General features: G+C 41.5%; 1 protein-coding gene across 9 annotated transcripts in view; it reads left to right on the forward strand.

Annotated features, from left to right (window-relative positions):
* SORCS2 (sortilin related VPS10 domain containing receptor 2) overlaps positions 1-24,267 on the forward strand; it is a 489,498-nt gene that overhangs the window by 439,611 nt on the left and 25,620 nt on the right. For all 9 annotated transcript variants that reach the window (XM_045018304.1, XM_045018301.1, XM_045018303.1 and 6 more), the window contains 5 exons: positions 12,477-12,597; positions 14,534-14,667; positions 15,412-15,540; positions 17,400-17,571; positions 21,211-21,397. In XM_045018304.1, the coding sequence (XP_044874239.1) occupies positions 12,477-12,597; positions 14,534-14,667; positions 15,412-15,540; positions 17,400-17,571; positions 21,211-21,397 (743 nt within the window). The remainder of the gene's footprint in view (positions 1-12,476; positions 12,598-14,533; positions 14,668-15,411; positions 15,541-17,399; positions 17,572-21,210; positions 21,398-24,267) is intronic.

Below are 24,267 nucleotides of genomic sequence, written 5' to 3' on the forward strand. Positions count from 1 at the left end.
TAATGGAAGAAACAATCACAAACCCACTGTGTTTTGTTTATCTACCTCAGGAGGTTGGAGAGAGAAGGTGGGTGAGGTAATATCTTTTATTGGACCAACTTCTGTTGGTGAAAGAGACAAGTTTTTGAGCTACATAGAGCTCTTCTTAGGGAGGACAGGGGTTGGACTGAGCCAACTGTGGCTGTGACTTGAACCTGTATTTTATATCTAAATCTTAAAACATTAAACCATCTCTCCAACCATATCCAAAATAGATACATGCAAATGACAAAAAATATGCATTCCACTCTCTTCTACTTTTGATGTAGCTATAAGTTTTGAGCACTGTGAAGTGTATATATTGGGGAGAGAACAAGTGCCATGTAGGAATCAATATGCAGTTGTCTTGTATTAGAGTTCTGTAAGTAAAGAACCACATTTATTGTTAATTCAGTGAGGGTTTGTTAGGGTTTTTTTCTGAATTAAATTAAATAAGTACAGTAAGTTTATTTAAAATAATACATACTCCAATACAGTCATTTTTATTTTGTCTTAAGCTCTTAAAAAGTGAAAATTACTACTACATCAATGTTATACTTTACAGTATATTGCATTGGGGGAAAAAAGTCTGTCTTGTATTTACTAGCACTGAGTTGAGTAATGGCCCCACTTAGTGGAAAAAGGAGGAATTTTATGTATGTGTGAAATACTGACAACTCTCTTAGAAGTAAGCAGCTTACATAGGGAAGGTTTCAAACCTGTTTTAAAAAAAAACATAAACAATATGCATTATTGTACACCAAAGCCTAGTTTAGTTAGGATTGCAATATAGCCCTGGTATCTGTGGCATCTTTGATAGAGCAGGCCGCAAGGACTTCAGGACCTATTTGTTGGGCCATGTCACAGGGTCGATACACCCGCCACCCTTTGCGGCGTGGGTGGAGTGCGTTACAGCCCCGCAGTAGCATCTATAGGACTGTCCACGGTCACGGGGCTGCATGGCTCTGTGGCCTTAGTCAGTGATGCGACTCTTGCAATCAGGGCAGCAGGGCCTAGCATCCAGAGTCAGTAACATGGCCCTGGTTATCAGGGCAGTGAGGCTTAGCGTCCGGAGTCAATAATATGGGCCCTGCTATCAGGGCAGTGCGGCCTAGTGGCCAGAGTCAATAGTGCTAGTGAGCTGGGCCACCACACCGTTTGGCCCGCCCTCTCCACTGTGTCCCAAACCAGCGCCCTATAGGTGGCAGGGTTGCCTGCCACCTGCTCGGTGGGGATCCTACCGAAACACATGAAGCCTGTCTCTGGTTCTACAACCGCTTTCCCGCCAAGTTTCCCTGGGTCACTTCCTACCTGATGCTCTGCACTTCGCCGTCTCCAGGTCTCCGCAGCCTCTCCCATCTCTGTGGCGTCCTGAGCCTGTGCGTTGGGGTTCATCTCTGGTTGGCCTCAGCTTCCTGGAATGCAGGCAGTCCTCCCCCAGGAGTATCAGCAGCACACCTCCTTCCTCACCAGTGGTCAGCCCAGACTGAGCTGCTCTGCGGCTTTTTATATCCTGTCTCCAGTTGGAGCATGCCCAGCAGAGCCGAGGGGGCCTGGCCTCCTCGGCCAAGAGGGAGGGGTTGATACACCCCGTCACAGGCCAGATGTAGGGATTTCCTCAAGGGAGTTTCCTTACAGGGATTCTATTCCTTCATGCATTGAAGTACCATGATGTTAGATATCAGCAACTGCTCATCTTCCTACAGAGCTCTTTGCTGGGGTCTTGCAAGGTTCCATCCTGTCACTCCTGATTTTTAACATGATTATATGGCTGCTGAGGGAGGTCGTGAGCTCTTTGGAATGCAGTACTATCAGAGTTGATGTTCAAATGTCTCTCTCATTAAATTCAGCTTTCATAGACCCTAGTGAAAGCAGGATCTTGGATGAAAACAAGCTAGTGTAAGCTTGATCCAGACAAGATAGCAGTGATATTAGTGGGTTACATATTAGAGGGAAACATTTGGAGGAACTGACTAGATTTGTGACTCCTGCCTCTACTTAGGGGACACAGTTTTGGATTCCTAATGGGTCAATTGCCCTTCCCATGTGGTAGCAGTGGCCCAATATGCTGCCTACAGGCTGTAGCTATTCCTTTGTCACGTGGAACTCTTCACAATTATCCAAGTCTGTATCAATTCAGTGTGTGATGCTACGATGTACTATTTCCTGTTTCAGGAGAACATTCCCCTTGTAGTTCCTATATCAACCAAACAGTGGAGATGGGCTGGGAATTAGGACTCTTGATCTAAAATAAAAATAATTACATGTTTTATTTAAATCCTAAGTGAGCTTTTAATCCATTTAATCATGTATTGCTGTAGTTGCTGTGGCTACATTGTGGTGACACCCACACTCTAAGTGAATGTAGCCTGTGATCTCTCTACTCTTATATGTTGGAGTCCCAAAAAAAGGATTTCATACCCATCATAAAATATGTCAAGATGGCCATAAATTTGGTTAAATACTGAATCTGAAATTGCATTAGCCCCAGAGTAATAATTGCTGAAATATGAAACAGTTTAAAACATATTTTCCTGAGACAGTAAGTCCTCAGACAATCCTAGTCATAGCTAATATATTTAATGCAGGAAAGGAAGCCCTGTTATCATGAGCAAATCCCTAATCACACTTTGAAGCATAATTTATTTCCATGGATGCATCCATTTAAATGAGGAGTTTGCTATCCATTTTGCAAGTGATTTAGGCAGGGAGTTTCATAGGACTTGAAGGGTAGAGCCCTGCACAGATACAAAATTTGTATCTGCATCTGATCTACAATCCGAAAACATGGTCCATGGACCTATGTGGATATAAAGTGGATATCCGTAGATTTTTCAAGGGTCTATTGAAGTCGACTAAATGCCGAACTCCCGCTGAAGACTCCCTTCGAACCTTGGAAAAGCTTTGAATACTTGAGAATGTTTTATGATCAGCACAGCATATAATGTTGTTTTTTCTTATGATTCAGTCAGAAATCTGAAGAGCAAGAAGAAACCAAGTGAGGTGGTTGAATAACAACTATGGGAGTATGGGTCCTTTTCTGAGCTCTGTCCCATATTTACTAGGGAATCTTAGGAAAAGTGGATTAACCAGTCTGTTCCTCCGTTTCTACTATGTAAACTAAAAAAATAAGTACTTCCGTGTAACTAAGGAGTATTCTGAGGTGCTTGTATACATTTAAGTAAATAACATAGCTTCAGTAAGGTGGTTCAAGTTCAGATGGAAAGTCCTAAAGAAGTGATAGTATTATTATTATTAATGCAAAATAAGAGTCTCTGCTATAGAGAAAATAAGTGTAAGAAAATATCATTCTATTTAATTCCTGTTAAATTAGTTCCCCCTGATTACGAGCCTTAGCGGAGACAGGAATAGCAGCATCCCTCAAGAACAAAGTTTAAATGAGTTAGCTTAAAAACTACTTTAATCCTGTCTTAGCCACCAAATGATGCAATCAAATTAAAAAATGATGTGCTCATAAATGAACTTGGTACAAACGTATTAAGTTGTTATGGCAACTGGAACACTGAATTTAAAATTATGGATCCCAAATTCTATCAAACATAATTAAATGAATTTCTAAGGTAATTGGAATTTCTTTCAAAAATTATTTATGTCGGCACCATCTTTCGCGGTTACTATAGAATTGATTTGATGGCTTTCTAATGAAATCCAATTAATCAAGTAGAATGTTTTACTAGCTAATGAATTAATATCATCTTGGTATTTATCTTATAATCATCACTTATACTGTCTTCACCATTCCATTTTTCCCTCATATGATTTTATTGAATATAAATATTTTGCACGTGAGCAATTAGATTATGATTGGTTTCATAGTAACCAACATCAGATACTTCATTTTTGGCCTTTCTTGGGATCCCGTTTACAGTGTGTCCTCATTTCTTTCTTCTAGAGAATGCTCCTTTAGTTTAACTGTGGTGTTAGGAGTTTGTTATAGATATAGATAATAGGACTCATGGGGCCAAATCTTGAAAGCAGCTCAGTAGGGTGGATGCCCACTGGGTGCTGAGCTGTTTTGAAAATCTGGCCCATGATGTCTCTCTCCCAGGCTGGATGTGGTTATTTTAATAGGTGATCGTGTTTTCCTCTATTGAATATATGAAGCCATGGATTGTTACAGACTGGGACATGTGAACCCCAGAAGCTCAAGGATGAATTATACTTTACCATGGGGAAGGTTGAACATGTGATGTGCGTGTGGTGTTTTATCTAACATTGATCTTAGCTAGATGGAATCAAACCAGCCCCAGGTGCATCTATGTTTCTCCTTTGAGCAGGTGGCCTGCTGGGAAGATATCATAGGTCCTGTCACTCCTGTTAGCTAATGGAAATTCTCCTTTAATTCGTATAGTGGAGGTCTGTAATTTTGGCACTGAAGGGAGTAAGATCTACTGCCCATGTTACATCTATGTGGATTACTTAATAAATGTAGCATCTGTATTTATGAACCCAAATTTTATTACAGTGTAACCCACTTACTGCCTGAGTCAGAATCCTCAGTGTTCACAGTGATCCTTGTTCTTTCAGGACATCTATCTATCTATATATCTATCGATAGATCGATCGTACATAGTTTTATAGTCCTAGTAGTTTCACTGTTTTAATAGTTTATACATAGATGGGGCAAGTGAGGTAATATCTTTAATTAGACCATTTTTTATTGATAAGAGAAACAAACTTTCAAGCTACACAGAGCTCTTATTCAGGTCTGGAAAGGTACTAAGAGTCTCACAGCTAAATACAAGATCAATCATATAGTTTAGCATAAGTAGTTGGCACGTATTGTAAGGGACAATTCAAGATCAGGGGCGGCTCTAGTGATTTTGCTGCCCCAAGCACGGCAGGCAGGCTGCCTTCGGAGGTTTGCCTGCGGGAGGTCCACCAAAGCCGCGGGACCAACGGACCCTCCTCAGGCACGCTTGCGGGAGGTCCACCAAAGCCGCGGGACCAACGGACCCTCCTCAGGCACGCTTGCGGGAGGTCCACCAAAGCCGCGGGACCAGCGGACCCTCCACAGGCATGCCGCCGAAGCAGCCTGCCTGCCACCCTCGCGGCGACCAGCAGAGTGCCCCCCCACGGCTTGCCGCCCCAAGCACGCGCTTGGCGTGCTGGGGCCTGGAGCCGCCCCTGTTCAAGATGAAGTGGCCCCTAACCCTCCTGGAGTCCCAGGACAAAAAGGGGGGTAGTGGATTACAGATTGTTGTCATAAGCAATAAATCCAGTGTCTTTATTAAGGCCCTGATTTTTAGTGTCTAGCAAAGTTATGAATTTAAGCTCCCAGGTTCATTTTTTGAAAGTGTTGTGCAAGTTTCCTTTGAGGCTGAAGACTGATGGGTCAGATGTAGAGTGATCACTTTGTGAAAAGTGTTCACCCACAAGTGAGCTCTGTGGTGGTTTTGTCTTTTATCATTTTCCTATGTGAGTTCTTTCAGGATAGTAGTGATTATCTATTTTCACCCATATAGTTGTTGTTGGTGCATTTAGTGCACTGGGTGAGGTAGACCACATGTTGTGATAGGCATGTATAGGGCCTGTGGATCTTGAAAGGTGTTTTTTTGTTGATGTTGATCATTATAGCAGTGAAGGTATGTCCAACAACTCCATCCAGGAGTACCATGCTGGACTTCCCTTCCATGGTACCAATTCAGCCAATGATGGATCTGCCTTCTGATGTATGGGATCTATCTGTACCAACCTCCCATACTCCCCAAATACAGGGATGAACTGAGACCTTTACTTCCTGAGGGGTATTTTTGCCTTACTGTACTTCCAATCCCCTCTTCTATCAGGTCTGGTCCTCCTCAGAGACATCGGTACAACAGAGGAAACCATTTAGAGGAATCCATCAGAGGAAACTCCACTACAGCTACAAGTCAGAGCATTCTTCCTTCAGCACTGCCAGTAGAACATGAGCTGATTTCTGCATCAGAGCAATCCCATATTCTTGATGAGCCTGCGCCCCTTTGAGAGAGACCAGTCTGGACAGAACCTTTAGGAGAACTTGGAGCCATCCTCCTCTCAGACATGACAATCAAAGGGACCTTTGAAACTGAATGCTTTGAGGACCCCCGCAGCTTATTATCTCCTCATATCGGCCTTAATTGAGACCATGGAATCCATATACTAGACACCCGGGATCCATGCAGAAATCGCAGCAACCACCTTCCCTAGCCAGTACCAACAGGCTCCATCAGAGTATGTGGCAAAGGCAGATCTGATGGTTCCAATGGGTGTATCATCCTCTTCACCCAATGAACCACATTTTCTAGTTTCTTGTAAGCCAGCAAACAAGCAAACACCATTTGCAAATCAAAAGCTTTTGTTTCTTTCTATTCAATCGCGAGTAGACAGGGTAGGAATTGGGAAGCAGGCACAATTATCCCCATCCCCACAGGCAATACCAGGAGCTTTTACAGAGGGCTGCAACTGATCTCACTTGAGGGAGTCTGTGACAAGCAGCATAGACTCCTGGACATCCTTCAACCCTCTAGCCCTAGCAACATGGCTCTCCCAGTGAACAAAGCCATTATGGAACTGACTAGCCCAGTGTGGCACACTCCTGGCTCCTGTGCTCCAACTCAAAAAGGGTGGGAAAGCATTATTTTGTTCCAGAGAAAGGGGCAGAGTTCCTGTTTACCCATCCAGCACCTAATTCCTTGGTAGAACAGGCAGACATAGAACAATCCAGATTACAGGACTCCAAGTCAACCCATCTAACAAGGGTGATAAACGCCTTGACCTTTTGGGGAAGAAGGTATTTTCATCTACAAGCCTTCAATATAGAATTGCTAACTATCAGGCCCTGTTGATGAAATATTATTTCACAAATTACACTAAATTTGTGGCATTCAGAGATAAACTGCCCCAGGAGGACAGGTCCTGATTCCAACCCCTCATCAATGAAAGCAATCTGATGGCTAAAACATTGCCACAGGCAGCAGTGGATGCAACTTGTAATGCATCTAGAGCCATTGCCCCAGCCACTGTCATGAGGTCCAAATTGTGGCTTCACTCTTTGGGGTTTCCCTGGGAGATTCAGAATACCATTGAGGACTTACCCTGGCTGAGTCTAATCTCTTCAGTGAGAAGATCAATGAGTCATTTCATTCCCTTAACAACTCTTGGACAATCCTCCATTCCCTGGACATTTACATCCCGGCACCAAAGAGGAAACACCTCAAGCAAACTTACAAACCCAGCCCCCAGGCATTTTATCACCAGTGCCCTTACGAGCCATCACGTAAACAGCAGAGGGTCCAACCCCCAAATACCCTACTTCCTCCATCTCAACTGCTGCTGCTCAACCCCACCCGCTACCAAGGAGTTCATTCTGATGGGACATTCAGGAACCATTTACCTCCATTGATGCCATTACATACTGTCCCCCAAACCTTCGGTGATCATCTCACCCTCTTTGTGCACAATTGGAAGGCAATAACAGACAAGTGGATACTGAAATTCATTCACTTCAGCTATGCTATCAAGTTTCTCTTCCCTCCCCCTCACTAATCCCCTCCTCAGCCCCTTTTTAGGGACCACTCTCACTAGGAAATTCTCCATCAGGAGGTGGTTTCTGTCCTTCAGTAAGGGACTATAGAGCAAGTGCTTCATCACCATCAAGAAAGAGGTTCTACTTTGTCCTTTCCATAAAAATGGAGGTCGGAGACCCATTCTGTATCTTCAACAGTTAAATGGTTTTATTTACAAGTCAAAATTCTGAATGATTATGTTGGGATCAATAACCCACTCCTTAGAAGAGGGCATGTGGGTTGTGGCTCTTGACATGAAAGGTGCTTATTTTTGTGTAGATATTCATCAGTCCCCACAGAAGATTCCTTGGGTTTCTGGTAAGACAAGAACACTACTAGTTCAGAGTACTTCTGTTTGGACCAGTTACAGCACCCCAGGTCTTCACAAAGGTCTTCTCAGTAGTGGCAGCTGAGGTGAGACTACATGGTTACACCATGTTCCCATACATGGACAGTGGGCTGCTAATGAGCAAATCCAGTCAGAAAGTCCAATCAGCAACCATATTTTTATTCAGTCTCTTGGCATCCTTGGGAGTCTGCATCAACAAAGAAAAGTCCACTTTGACTCCCACAAGCACTATATACTTTATAGAGGTGACCCTAGATTTGATCTCAGCCACGGCCTACTGACCTATGGAGAGATTCCATGCCATAAACAACTTGAAAAGAAAAGTCATTCTCAGTCCTCAAACCCATAGTCAAGGTCTGTCTTTCCCTACTAGAACACATGACCTGGTGTACATACGTAACTCCATTTTCTAGGCTCCATCTCTATTATCTGTAGGTCTAACTCTGATCTGTTTACTCTCCAGACGGAGACAACATGAACATCAAGGTAACAGTTCCTGCCAAGACTGTTCTCATGTCCACAGCAAGTGCACGTGGGAATATCTTTCACTGCCCCACACTCAATGTCACCATTGTCATGGATGCATCCTTCATAGGATGGGGATCTCAGATGGACCCTCCAGGTTGCATATCTATCTACTAGAGCTGAGAACAGTCCCCCTAGCCTGTAATGCATTCTGTCCACTTATTTGGTCCCACCATATCCAGGTAATATTAGATAACATGATGAGTGTTTTCTACATAAACAAACCAGGTGGAGCAAGATCCTATCTCTGTGTGTAGAGGCTGTCAACTTATGGAACGGGTGCATTAGAAACTGCAAAACACTCTTGGCAACATACCTACCAGGTGCACAGAATTCTCTGGAGGACAATCATCAGACATGTCTCCACAGACCACGAATGGGAGTTACACAGTTCCATCCTAAAAAAGATTTTCACCAGTAGGGAATGCCATCCTAGGACCTGTTTGTCTCACAGACAAACAAGAAATTCAGCCATTATTTCTCCAGAACAGGTCTGGGCAGGGATCTAAGAGTGATGCCCTTCTATTATTCTGGACAGACCACCTGAGGTATGCCTTTCCTCCCATTCTACTACTGCTCCAGGTGCTGTGAAAGATTCACCACAACAAAGCTAGAGTCATTCTCATCACACCCAAGTGGCCCAGACAATTCTGGTTCCCAGAGTTGATGTGGATATCAATCTACCCTCCCATTGCCATGTGATCCTTCCTGGATCCGGTGAACCAGGAAAATGACAAGACTAGACACCCCAAACCAGGCCCTCTCTGCCTCACAGCCTGGTATTTAGATGGACATCAGACTTTGAGTGTTCATGTTCAGAGAACATTCAATCCATTCTTAATCAAAGCGGGTAAGAGTCAACCAGGAAATGCTATTTGGCTAAATGGAAACATTTCTCCACTTAGATGCAAAAGAATCATTTGTCCTCAGAGACCGAGGATACTCCTGCTATTCTAGACTAAATCCTTCACCTCAGGAAGTTGCACCTTCTGTTAATTCACTGCAGGTCCAACTAGCAGGAATTAGTGCCTTTCATCCTTCAGTGGATGACTATACTGTTTTTTCTCACCCAACAACCCTCAGATTCCTGAAAGGCTTCACTGGAGCCTTCCAGCTGATAATGAAACCAACACCACAATTTCACCACAAGCTTGCACTTTTCTGCTCTTGAAGAAGAAATGGATGTTACTTACCTGTAACTGGAAGTTCTTTGAGATATGTCATCCCTATCTGTATTCCACGACCCACTCTCCTTCCCCTCTGCTGCAAATCTTATCTAATTCATGGTGAGAAGAGGGACTGGAGCGGGATCAGTTCACACTGCCACTTATATACCCTTATTTCAGAACACAAGGAAAACAGCTGCGCAGGTGTGGAACAACGGACACTGCTTTCAACAAATCTCTAATCTCAGGTACATGGAATGCAAGCATACCCACATGTGGAATACAGATAGGGACTACACACATCTTGAACAATAAAGTAACCTCTATTTATGTCAGAGCTGGAACATGGCACCCCTGTGTAACAAGCATCCATTATGAATAGTCAGTAGCCTGAATGTTCTTGAATGGGATCTCTGACCTCCACCTAAACAAAGCTCATGGACATTACCTGCTCACACCAATGTTTGTATGCTAGGTTGACAGTTACCTACTCACTGTACCTGGTCACCATCAACTAGTGAAAGTTCTGGGCATAGAAGGAAGTAGAGGGATAGTGAGAATAATATTGAAAATAAATTAATGGTGATATACTTATCTCCTAGAACTGGAAGAGACTCTGAAGGGTCATTGAGTCCAGCCCCCTGCCTTCACTAGCAAGACCAACTACTGATTTTGCCCCATACCCTTTAGTGGCCCCCTCAAGGATTGAACTCACAACCCTGGGTTTAACAGGCCAATGCTCAAACCACTGAGCTATCCCTTCCCCCTTATGTATTTGGCCTGTAGGAAATCCTTTTTTCTGAGTCAGCAGTCAGGCATTGGACCCATGCATTTGATCACACTTCTTGGTACCTCTGTCAAAAACGGAAAATATGAACAGATTGAAAGGTTCCATAATGCCCAGGTGACAAACCGCTTAGGAAGGAGTCACAGAGGGAGATAGCTGCATTAGCAGAACATGAAGTCTGCATTATTTTAGTACCTTGCATGAAAAAAAGAACAGACATCTAACATGGCAAAAGGCATTTCATGCCTGCCAGCCCAGCAAGTCATACTGCAGTAGACACTGTGGAAAACCATGAGACTACCTTGGTAGTCATTATCTAGAGTATGTAACTCCAATATGAATATCAGTATATAGCAGACTATGGCTCCCTTGTCAAACTGAGCTACAAAGGAGTGAGTCCTATAGATCCTGATGAGCAATCTACATCCTGAGAAAAATGGATGCCATAACTTTAGGATACTACCCCCATTGGTCCCACAACATTTTTGAGATTTTGTATATGTTGTTTCTGCCCCTGAGCCACTCCTGGGTCTTTGGGGCACAGTTAGAGGAAAGAGGACAGAAGACAGGTCATCTAACTGCTCAGATCCCATAGCCTGGCTACATATTATAAAAAGGAGTAAAAGAGGCAAACTGGAGAAATGCATGTTTCTATTTAATGAAGGACTTTGGTATTTGCCAGTGAAACACGTATTGGTATTTGACAGTGATATCCCCCCCACGTGTGTTATGGCAAAGTTTTCCATGAGTATGCACAGCTCTATCATAGCAAATACCCTGAATAGCAAATGTGGAATTACAAGTGAAGAGGGAACAAATCCTCCCTGAATCTTTAGCCCAGTGGTGGGCAACTTGTGGCCCACGAGCTGCATGCAGCCCATCCGGGTAATCCGCTGGCGGGCTGCCAGACAGTTAGTTTACATTTGCATGGCTGCCCGCAGCTCCCAGTGGCTGCAGTTCGCCATTCCCAGCCAATGGGAATTGTGGGAAGCGGCGCAGGCCATAGGAGCTCTGTGGAAGCACTGAACAGAAACTGTTCACTTCAGAATCAGACTTAAATTCTTTGGCAATTAAGCCACATGAGACTGAATGAGGCTCTAATTCAAAGCACAGATATATCTGACTTTTACCCAAATAGAGTCCTTATCCTTGCTAATTTTTTGCTAGATGTCATACTTACTCATTTTGTTTTGGAAGTAAATGGCCTCACTTTGGACATTGTGACTGTTGAAAGCACAGGCCAGTTTTTAAACTTCTGTGAAGTTCCCATTTTGCTTAGAAGGAAATTGACTATTTTGAGCTGTCTTTACTGCAGCTTATGGAGGTACTGAGCCTTTAGATGTAACTCTTTAGGGACAGGAGTCAGAATTTCTTCATGCAATGCACTGATGGAAAATAATTATGAACAATAATACATGCTTTACACTTATCCCAGGTTGATCAGTAGTAATATTACCATTTTATGGCTAGGTAAGGTAAGGCACAGACAGACTGAGGAACTTACATCGAGGTCACATAATGAATGAGTGGTGGAGTTGGAAATTGAACCCACCAGTCCTGACTCCCATTCCACTTCTCTTATGACTATCACTCAACCCATGAGTCTGACAAAGTGGGTATTCACCCATGAAAGCTCATGCCCCAATACTTCTCTTGGTCTATAAGGTGCCACAGGACTTTGTCGCTTTTTACTCAACCTCTCTTATCTTATTGCAGAAACTCAAAATATGTAAACCATAAAAGGGATAATAAACTGAAATGTCAGGCTCTCATTAAAATCATGTATATTTCTACCTCAGTCCCAGAATAGTTTACTGGAAAAAATAGTTCTCTAATAAATGAGCAATACCATTTCTTAGGGTTCGGTAGACAATTGACAGATGTTTTCTCCCCATAGAGAGCTCCTGAAAATGTAGATCAAAAGTGGGGGGAGGGGGAAAGCAGATAAAGAAGCAGCATTTCTATTTTCAGCAGAGGGCACTGTGAATAGAGGGGGAAAGTGAATAAAAATAATAATTAGAAATCTGTGAGGATTGCTATTGCTCTTCCACAAGGTTTCTACTTTTGCTCTTTCCGTTCAGAGTCTTTGGACACATCAGTTATCGTTCAGACTGGGAGCTGGTGAAAGTAGACTTCAGACCGTCTTTCCCTAGGGAGTGCACAGAAGATGACTATGAATCTTGGGACCTCACAGATCTACAGGTACTGGACACACAACGATCTTGTATTAATAATACATAGCGCTTACGTAATGCTTTGATATTCATTGTACTGCACAAACATTCACTAATGAGTGTGGATTTCAGCACCCAGCTTTGACAACCCCAGAGTGATTTTCGGAAGGATGAAAATAGTCCATTACTGTTTTTTATCAGTGACATCAGAATGGCTTAGTCATTGTACAGGAGATAGATTTTGTGTTTCTTTTATTACCTAAACTGGGCTGGGGAAGAAGGAAGTATACCTAATTACTTGCCACAGTAATAGGTGGTCATGATGGATTGTGGAAAGTTAGCCACACACTGGAAATTAAAACCCATCTCACTGATTGAAGCAATTTGAATATGCAGTTATATGTTCTGCCAGCTTCCCAACCAGGCACTATACTCATATGTAAAGCACCAGAAGTAATTCCAGAACCTCAGTGGACTAATCATGTATTAGAGTCCAGTTGTTTTGGGCAATACAGTTCTGTACTAATTCGTTAATGCTATGTTTCTCTCAGTATCCTGGCAAAATTATTTTTTGGCAACTACATTCTCTGTAGTATTCTCTTTACGGTGTATTGTTTGTATAGACCGCTTTGTGATCCTTTTGGATTAAACGAGATATATCCCTGTTAGTCATGATGCTCACTGTCATGGTTATTTTTACTCTCCTCCCTGTGAATTTATTCCCTTTTCTCTATCTGTGCCTCTTTCTCTACGTTTCTTCTTCATCTGCCATTCTGTATTATTCCAACCAAACTTTCCTTCAGCACTTATTCATTGGATACATTATCACTACTGCTATACTCCTCCTCACCTGGAGCATGCTAGGTATGTACTTAGAATGTAACATAGCCCCTAGCCTTAATGAGAAAAGTACATTGAGACAGTGGAATTACACCTCTCCATGGAGTTTCAGAAACTGGAAACTACTGAAATTATTTTAAAAATTGATGGAGTATTTAAAAATACCCACTTACCAGTACAGTGTGTGTTTAAGTGACCATTCTCCAGGCAAAAGTACCTGAGCAGTGCATATAACTGCAGAATTGGGGCCACAATTACCCAGACATTTTAATGCATATCCTTAGACTTCTGCCCTTTAGAAAATATGTCTCAATATCTGGAGAAGATTACTCTGTTTTCCATATTTGTATTGTGAATGATTCAGATAGAGTGTTCAAACAAGAAGAAACAAAAGAAGCAGATGTTATTCATTATAATGCATCCTAAGCGTACAGTTGCAGAACTGTGCTACAGAAATAAATCACTGTCTCAAACCGTTAATCACTATTGCTATTATTATTTATTTGTATTACAGTAGCACCTAAAGACCAAAGTGAGATCTGGGCTCCATTGTGCTAGGGAGCTGTACAAACATATAGTAAGGGACATTCCCTGTCCTGAAGAGCTTAAAGTCTAAATAGGCAAGACAGACAGGAGGGTAGAAGGGAAAAAAGTATTAGTATCCCCATTTTACAGATGAGAAGCTGAGGCTCAGACAGATTAACAAGATGTTCACAAGTGACAAGATTTCAGGGGTCTTTGTTTTTGAGTGCCCAACTTGAGACATCTTAAAAAGGCTTGTTTTACAGAAAGTGTGGAGTAAATGCCATGTGAAAAAACAGGCCCCTTTAAGGTGTCTCACATATGGCACTACAAATCAAGACACTCAAAATCACTAGGCACTTTCAAAAGTCTTGACCTAAATACCTTGCCAGAGTTCACCCAGGAAGCCTGTAAGAGAGTCAGGAATTAAACCCAGATTTCCTGATCCTGAGTCCAGTGCTTCAGCCACAAGACCAGCCTTTCTCTGGCTACAGTCTAAGTCACAAGTGGGTGGACTTCATGACAGTACAATTTGGAACAAACACAGAAAAACAAAACTTCTCATAGCTTTGCTTTTTACACTCCTGTGCTTTAATGTTCAGGGTGATCGCTGCATCATGGGTCAGCAGAGAAGTTTTCGGAAGAGGAAGATTTCATCCTGGTGCATTAAAGGGAGGAGTGTCACATCTGCTCTCACATCCAAAGTTTGCGAGTGTGCAAACTCTGATTTCTTATGGTGAGCCTTTCTATGGATTTTCAGGGTTATCCTAAAGATGAAGTGTGTGAGAGTCTGGGATGTGTAAACCCCACAACTTTCCTAAGCTGAAAACAACAATAAAACATCCCAGCAGGATCTGAATGAGAGGTTGTTTTCCCATCTGTTCCTTTTTAAACGGCAAAATTACTTCAGTAGTCCTATTACTGTTTATGTTGGTGGGTTTTGCAAGCAATTATATAGAATTTCATAGCGTGGCAGAGAAATGCAGAGCTACAGAAGCTGAGTGCTGTGGAGTTTCTTTTGAAAAACAGAACCACAAAAGGACTGACATTTTTGAAGTAAGGTGTTTTGTTTTTCCATCTGACTAGACAAGTCCTGATGTTTTACTCAGGCAAACTCCCATGGAGCAAAATTTGAATCATGATCAGAAGATTTGACCTATTGTATTTAATACAAATCCTCTCTAGTTCTGAGTGAAGTGGAGGAAAAAGAGTGGTAAAAGAACCCCTTTAAAAAAACTAAACTGCCAATAGAGAGAATTCTATGGAACTAGTTCACAAAACTTTTTGGACCCAATTCTGCCCTGAAATCACTGCCTTAGGAATCACCCTGAGGGCAGAACTGGGCTCAGCATGTTGTGTGTTGGCTTGATACAAGATAGTATTCAAAAATAGGTTCTCCCTCACTTCTATCCAACCACAGAAAAGAGATTTGCTAATAAAGAAGGGGCGCTAACAGATTAATTTTCGGTTTGTTTTGCAGTGATTATGGATTTGAACGTTCAGCACCTCTGAAATCAGAATCCAGCAAGTGCTTTGCTAACTTTTGGTTTAACCCAGAATCACCCCCTGAAGATTGCGTATTAGGACGGGCCTATGCGAGCAGCACAGGGTAAGTATTTGATACTTTTACCAGCATTCGGGGGGAGAGCACTCCTGCAGAGGATTACAACATAGCCTTCGGGAAAAGTAATTAAATACTCTTTATAGTTAAATTGTTTACATCAAAATTGTCCTTAGGTAGGTTTAGTGTGTAGGAGGGTTTCAGTGGGGGGGAAGGGCTAGGACTTGCAGGAAGGACCAGGGCACTGTCAACTTGATTTTTTTTTTAATTGATAAAGCCCCCTTTAAATGGTATGTCCTGATTTTTTAAAAAATTCCTTTTAAAAAAAGATTTTAAGGGTTTTTCTGATCCTTGAAAGCAGAAGCATCAAACATACAAAATATGGCCAAACCCAAGCGCCCACAAATCTTGTCAAACTCCAAAAATCATAAAATAGGCTTAAAAAATAAGGAGATTTTGAGGGTTTTTTTTTCATTTCTTTTGTGGTATTTAAGTCTTTAGGGATGTGATGAGCTTTCCAGTGACTACAATGTGTAAAGACTGTCGAGGCACGGCCTGCCTGCTGGGGCTGCCGGCCTCTGAGTGAAACCTGCTACTGGGGTCACATTTTCCTGCTTTTCTTCACAATGATGAGAGTTAGAAACATACTTTTTTGAAAACGTGAAAGCTGAGATTCTCAGGGAATCACATGCTTCCAGGAGCTGGTGCTTTCAAGAAAGCAGCAAACATCAAGAGACTAGTGAAAAATCACTGTCAGCAACAACATTTGTCTCCTGTATGCACCCTTAATTGGTGTCTTTTCAGTTTCAGGGTTGCTGCTACTATTACTAGTAACCAACTTCTTACAGAGTCTGAGCTAGAGCATGTGAATGTGCTCCCCACAGAGCAGCGCATGACGGATGCAACTCGCCATGTAGGGAACAGTCCTCAAAGGCCCCAAATAAACAATCAGAAAAGAGAGAGAAAAATATTTTTCTCTAAACTCTTTTCTGATAATCTTAGGAGCTGTTTATAACAATAGTAGCTACACATTTTTCGGATATGACTTTTAAGTTGACAGTGACCCTTTAATTTTATTTTGGAGCAATTTATCCTCTGATTCAAATAATTTACAGTTTTCGGAATAAGTATATATCCTCACTCAGCTTCTCATGCTCCTTCTCCATCCCCTCATGTCCTCAGGGGTAAAGAATTCTGCAGAGAATGGATTCTTTTCCTAATCCTATGGGGAACTGAGAATCAAAGGAAAGCTTTACCGAACTGTAAACAATAGAGCACAGAACATACACACTACAATGTGGTATGATGTCTATGCTGAGAATAAGTTGCAGCTGGCAATAACATCATCTTTCTCAGCTGCAACTGAGATTGGGACCAAATGTTGAAATGTCAAATCAGACAAGAAAATCAGTTTGCTGGTATTTGCTTTATCGGTGAAAATCCGTTTTTTTGTTTGTTTGTTTTTGGTAGTGAATGGCCGCTATACTATAGCATGTTTGAACTCAGAAGAATGAAACGTCAATTGTGTTAAAAAGAGTGGTTAAAAATAACAAACCCGAATGAAATTGATTCTTGCACAATTGCTGCATAATCCTGAGTGCTTTCTTGTTAACCCTCAGCCAATCTTTGTCAAGCTTTATTTTTTTATTCTGTTATGTAAAATTTGTATTTTAAAGTGTTTTAAGAGCCACGCAAGCATAGAGTAGTTCATCAGCACTGGAATTAGCTCCTCAGTAATGCAGAAGCTGTTTGATCTGATTTCCATCTGATCTCTGGGACATTGACCAGACCCACTGAGACGTCAATTACCATGTGGTAGCCATTGTTATACTGTCCTGCAGTGCCTCCAATGGCACCCACCTGTTATTCTCCAGTCCTGTGAGCTCACTGCTTATTGCTTTATGCAGATACAGGAAAGTGGTGTCTAATGTATGTGAAGGTGGTGTCGACTTGCAGCAGAATCTAGCCCAGCATATGTGTCCACTGATTGCTCCCAAAAGACTGCAGATCAGCATTAAAGGAGAGAGCCTGGCTGTTAAACCTGGAGAGGATGTCACCTTTGTAGTCACACAAGAGCAGGTAATGAAGAACTTCAGCCTCTTAAAAATGTCAGCGCTGGTTTAGAAGTTATTTCTAGGCACTTGTTTCTCTCCTCTCTGGCTGGGTGAACAGGGATTAGGCCCTGGTTTAGAAACAGGTGCACAAACCATTCCGTTGCTATTGCTCCATCCATTTAACCAAATGGAAGTATTCAGTGAACTACACAAATGACAACTCCGTCTAAGAAACTGGGTTCATCCCCTCAACAGCGTTTTTCTCCACTGTTCCTTAAAGATATCAGCAACTTTGAAAATCTTCCCTTAAGATTAAGATTGAGTTAAGCGCCAACTCCATTGATCTGCTTTGAATATTCCAGGTTCAGTGTTAGAGGGGAGTCAAGTGAGATGTAAAGAAATTGTACTTAAAATCACGTGGAAAGCAGAGTACAGACAACATTAATACAGATAAATGTTCAGCCTCAGTAAAGACATGGAGCGGGGGAGGATGAAGCCAAAGAGCCTGAAGTAAATTCATGCATTTCAGCAAGGCTGATGATACAACCCGTGTCCCAGATTCATTTCTGCCCACAGATGGGGATTAGCCATCATGTCCCAGATTTTCAAAAGGGTACAGCACCCACAGTGTTACAGTGGAAGCTGCTAGTGGCAGATTTGAAAATCTGGACTTTATTTCAGTGCCTAAAATAGGAGCTCTTATCTCTTTTTTGACCATCTGGCCCCAATTGTGGGTATTGGACACTTGAAAATCTGGCCCTGAGCTCTTTTGGTCTCACCTATTAAAAATGTAAATCACATCTTCTTGGTAATCAGGTAAAACATAAGATAAAATCACCAGGATGTAAAGGATAATGACATCTACTCTGTATAGTCCTTATTGACAGGTTTCCCTGTGTTGCCTAAAAGAGGCAACATCTTAAAGATATGAACAGACTATAACAGTCTGATCTGTAGGATGGAACAGTCTGATCTGTATGTTTGTGGTTCTTAACACTTACTCATTCAGTGCCAGATTCTGCCATACTTTCTCAGGTTGAGTACTACTTTACTTTGACACTAATCCCATTGATTTCAAAGAGTCTGAAGGAAATTCATACATTTCAGCAGGCCTGCATGGTCCATGGACACTGATTCATTCCTGCAGAAGCCAATGGGAATACTTGCAGAGGAAGTTACTACTTAATATGTGTCAGAATCCGGCTCTAAGTAGTTATTGGCCTTAGCTATGGTTAGGTCAGATATAGCTCCATTTCTTTTCCTAATTCTCTGTGCTGTCACCATTTCATTATTAGTAAAGAAACAGCACTTGACTATTATCTGAGAGCTCAGTAATTTATCATTTCTGTTAATTGTGATGGGGCATCTAAAAATATGAGTTTTGCCAGAGTAGGAATTCTGAGGTTTGAATGTGTTTCTCTGTCAACTGGCTGAACACCTAGGACATGCAAAGATGCTCAGAGGTCACAAATGGTATTCTCTCTCTCTATCAGTGATAGCTATGCATAATACTCTGAACTATAAGTCTCCTTTACAAGAAACCTAACAATTTGCTGCCCCCTATGGCTGAGAATCAATACGTCCATAACATTAGTTAGAAACAGAAAGGCAAGTTTTGCACAAGAGACCAATTAGGTCTTCTGACAATTAGTGAGCTTAAGAGATAGATCCACTAACACCAAAGAGATGTAGTATTATATCTATCTGTCACACACCATATTAGTTTATTGCTGTGTCTGAATGCCTGTTCTTAGTTTCACAGGAGCGAGGGGCTTTGGCTCACACCTGTGTTTGTCTGGGTGATACATTACTGAGTTTATAAATAGTAATAATATTAATAACAAGAAGAAGAAAATAAGCTGTCCCAGGCTCTGCTCGCTCAGTCCACAAAATGCATGAATAAACAATGTTAAGAAAATCCACTATTCGCAGAAGAACTATGTAGATGTGTCCAAGTTCCATTGAATTTAGCTGTATTTTTCCCGTGTTCCTCTTTTGTTTTCACACCATTATTATCTTCCTATTTTGTAGAATGAAATTGGTGCTTTGAAAACATCAAGATCCTTAAATAGTATTATAGTAGGAAGGGCATTGTGAGAGCAAAACATTCATTAAAACTCAGATCTGGTTCACAACATAAAACCTTACTCCTGTACCCCCTGGAGATAGTATGTAGGTGCTTTGCTAGCATAAGAAAGCAAACAAGCAGTATTTGCACTTTAGTGTCACCTAAATGAATTGCACTTACAAGCACACAGCTGAGAAATCTCCTTTGCTTTAAAATTTAATATGGTATTGTCTCCTCCACTAAATTCCACCCATCTGTATCCAAAGAAAATGGTGATTTGAAGGAAATGTTCACAGCAGAGGAGCATACAAGGCAATAAACTCCTTTTGTGGGTGATGCATTCTGGAGTTGAGGCATTTGAGAACTATGCAGGATCTTTACTGTGAGCATTCTCTCACCTTATGAACATTTTTTCCTTTTATCTGACAAGACAGAAGAAAATTCATCCAAACAGCAGCACTTAAAAAAAAATGTTTTCCTTTCCTTTGTAACGCAAAGATCTGAAAGTTCTTGTCTGCTGTTGCCTCCTTTGATCTTCTGTTAACATCGTGTTTTGGGATGAGGTTTTGAAGTATGACTTTTTCAGAGGGTGGCCTGTGTCGAAATGGAATAATGGAACTGAACATATAAAGATTTCAGGGTCATTTGAGAGGCGATAACACGTGATTTTTGAATGCTGTGATTGGCTGAAATCCTTTTCTAGTCATATAATTATTGTAAGGCACTGTCAAGTGAGTAGCTGCACGATTGCCTTTCCTGGATGCACTCAGAACTGTTACAATGCGTGCCCTAGGCCATGTACTGCTAACTGCTAATGGAGAGTCTCCTTTAGCTCCAGTTATGTGTCTCTGTCCAGATGGAAGAATCTGAGTTCTATACTCACTGTCATGAATATCCATGGTGTGTAGCCTAGTGACAATGTAAAGTCATAAATGGTTATGTTTTTTGTTTTAATGAAGTTGCACATTGAAGGCAATCTTTATCATCCCAATACTTTAGGCCTGACTTTAGAAAGACAGTGTCATTTTCATGAGCACTCGGCAGAGCTACAATGAATAATAAATTATAGCAGATGGCTATGGTGGTATAAATGCTATGCTAGCAATAGTAACACTGTGCTAACTATACTATGCTAACCCTACACTATGCACTAGGCTTAGTCAACTGGGTTTTTGCTAGCACAGTGGACAGGGCTTAAGAGTCCTAGATAAGGTCAACGAATACTTATAGATTGGGATTGCTCCGCACAGTCATGTTGGTCATATCCAGAGGCGTAGTCAGTGTAGCATAATGCAGTTACAACCTGTTGACTAATCTGGAATATATTATCCTCATTAAACTAGATCTGTTACAGATAAGGGAATATTAATACACACACACACACACACGCCACTGCCACCACCTCTCTTCCCCCTCCTCCTCCCCGGAGCAGGGATCGTCGTTCTGTTCTGTGCCTGTACAACATGTAGGACAATAGGGCCTTGGTCCATGGCTGGGGCTCCTAGGCACTACCACATACAAATAAGTAATAATAATGTGTCCTGTTTCTTTGAATCTTGGGTATTCAACACATCTCTGATCTATTTTTTCTGCTAGGGAGATATTCTAAATACCAAGTACCAGGTGGACCTTGGTGATGGCTTTAAGGCAATATACGTGAACCTCACAATGACAGGGGAACCCATTCGGCACCGTTATGAGAACCCTGGGATTTACCGTGTCTCAGTCAGGGCTGAGAATGTTGCCGGGCATGAGGAAGCAGTGGTGTTTGTTCAAGTTAATTGTAAGTTGTGCTGTTTTGTTTTTCTCTGGTTTCACTTTTGCAGCTTCACAACAACTTGATGATAGCTACAGGGCAGTGATTTCCAGAAGAAATTATATTAAAGATCTTATCACCAAAATACATTTCTTTGAATTTGCTCATGCAGTAGTGCACCTGCTGCACATGGTTAATGCAGATGATTGTAAATGGGGGAGGGTATTACCAAAGCAAAGGGAGATTTGACTTTAAAGGGAAGCATGGTCTAGTGATTAGATAGCAGGAGCATCAAAGGCAGGAGTAGGGGTATCCAAGTTCTAATCCCAGCTTTGACAGTAAATTCCTCTATGGTTTCAGGTACCATTTTCAATCTTGGGTGGTTAAATTTAGCCACCTAAATATGTATTCAGATACCTAAGTAAGTGACCTGATTTTCAAAGGTGTGGAGATGACGTCTTCTCTTCCCTGATTTTCAGAAGTCTAAGATCAGTGGGAGCAGTAGGTGCTCCTTACTTCTGAAAATCAGATAATTAGCTAAGAACACGAGAAGTGATTAGAGACAGGAACTTAAGGCAACAGGAATAAGTGCACTAACTAGATTTAGGTGCCTAATTTTAGCTACCCAAGTTTAAAATGTTGGCTTCAATATATATTGACTTAACTGCATATTGCAGTGAGAACATGCAGTATCACATGAAACAGACCATTTATTTTTCTTATAATTAAAACCAAAATAAAAACCATCAACTAGAATTCAAAGAAAATAAACAGCAGTGCACAAGGAATAGCATGCTCCATCAGAGGTTTAATGTACCTTAGTCAATTCATAATTGAAATAAAGCAGGCAGCTCAGCACTGGAACTGCATTTTCCTCCCCCTTCAGAACTCATACGAGCTGTTGCTTCTCCTGTTCTTAGATAGGTCAAATAGAAACCCAGAAACAAATCATATAGTCAAAAAACGGCAGGTTACTCCTCTTGTGTTCTCCAAGTACAAGCTTCAGGCTTTGGGGAGTGGGATGGGTAGCCTCCATCATGAATCCTGGAACCAAATAAAAAGCAGTAAACATTGGAGCCTCTGCAGAGATTGGAACTTTTAGTGCAAGTCTATAGGAAATGGACAGTGGCTCCAGCTACCCATATTTCCCTTCTGTTAACCAGAGTCTTTGAGATGCAGCATTGCCTAGTAATTAATGCAAATGATGGGGAGTAAAGAGATCTGGGTTCTATTCCTTCCTCTGCCCTTACTGGCTGTGTGATCAGTTAGGGCCTTATCTTGCATCCATACAGATTAATTGCAAAATTCCCATTAAAAGCAAAGGGAGCCAGATTAGGCCCATAACCTCTATGCCTCTGTTTCATTATCTATTTTTTAAAAGATTCAGGTAGTAACATTTCCTTACAGCGTAGTGTTCTCAGGTTTAATTCAGTATTTGTCAGGTGCTTAGATGCCAAGCTGATAGATTTGATAAACAGAAGCAGGGAAGGAGAGTGGGTGAGTGTGGGTCTGTAGAAGCAATATATGCCTGCTGTGATAGGTGAGTAACCTTCCTTTCTCCATTGAGAACTGCCCCACTCTTGGGAGATTGACAAGCAGTAAGAACCCCTGAAGGATTGTCTTCCCAAAATGTCCCTCTCATTTGGCTTCTATATTGGGAGATGAGTGATGAGTGAAGGATGTAAATGGAGTTTCATCTGGTGGATTTACAAATGGCAGAGGGGGAGGTATTTCTCAAGTGTAAAATGAATGCTATATCTAATCTGGTGTTGGAACACTAATTTGATTAGGATTGAGTACAAAGGCCAATCCACTAGGATAATCTCGAAACTGATTTTGAGTCTCATCCCCCCCTCGTATCCCCCTCCATATTCCCGTCGGACTTTTACCCAATGCCACAAACAACCTTGGAGTCTTATAAAAGTATTTTGTCTTGTCCAGGGTCAATAGATACTTTACATCTGATTTATGCAGTCCTGGTAAATTGTGAGGTTTGAGGAAGATGACCAGGACAATTAAGATGGAATTTGGAAATTCTGGAGTAATTTAGGTTGTGGGCTCAGAAACACCTTATCCCGTAGAATATCATGAAAGTAGAATAAGCCATAAACACCAATATCTCAAAATTCTTTTTACCTGATGTAACAGTCAGGAGGAATGCAGTTTTGAGGGACAGAGGACAAAGGCAGAGTTCATGAAACTTGTCAATACTAAACTCAAGCCCCATGAATAGGAAAAGTCCCAAACTGCAGGACAGATACGCACCAGATCTTTAAAGAAACTTTTCATTGTGGGATGTACCAAAATTATGAGTCCCTGATCCAGAGGATAAGATGCTGCAGCTGGTACCAGGGGCTAGAGCAAGGCTCAGTTCTTTGAAAAAGCAAGTAATTGGACCAGAGTAAAGGGAATTGTGGAACAGAGGCAAACCCACCGTGAGTGTGAGTTGGACGTGAATGGGCAATGATGTAATTAGTGCAAAGAGGGTAAGGAAAGGCTCAGAGTGATGTCTGGATTGAGGCTACCGGCTCTGAATGACAAAGAGATGTTTAGAATACAGAGAGAAATGATAGGATGGATTCATTGTAGATAATAACTTAATTGATGTTTGTAAAGCACTTTGGGTTTCTGAACTGGAAGGTGCAATATAAGTAAAAAAATAAGTGTTAAAAGCCTCCAAGCTTTGAGTGCTTTTCTGAAACAAATATAATTCATGCCTTCTATAAAGATTTTCTTTCAATAATATTATTTAGTAAACATTTTTATGGACCAAAATATAATGAGACTAGTAAGAACCCGATACAGAGATTTTAAAGTGATGCAGTTTTTGTACACTGCCTGCAAGTATAGCTGCAAGTATAGCCTCACTAGGTAAAACATCAGAAAGGAACAAATTT

This window comes from Mauremys mutica, chromosome 5, assembly GCF_020497125.1.
Source record: "Mauremys mutica isolate MM-2020 ecotype Southern chromosome 5, ASM2049712v1, whole genome shotgun sequence".
NCBI lineage: Eukaryota > Metazoa > Chordata > Testudines > Geoemydidae > Mauremys > Mauremys mutica.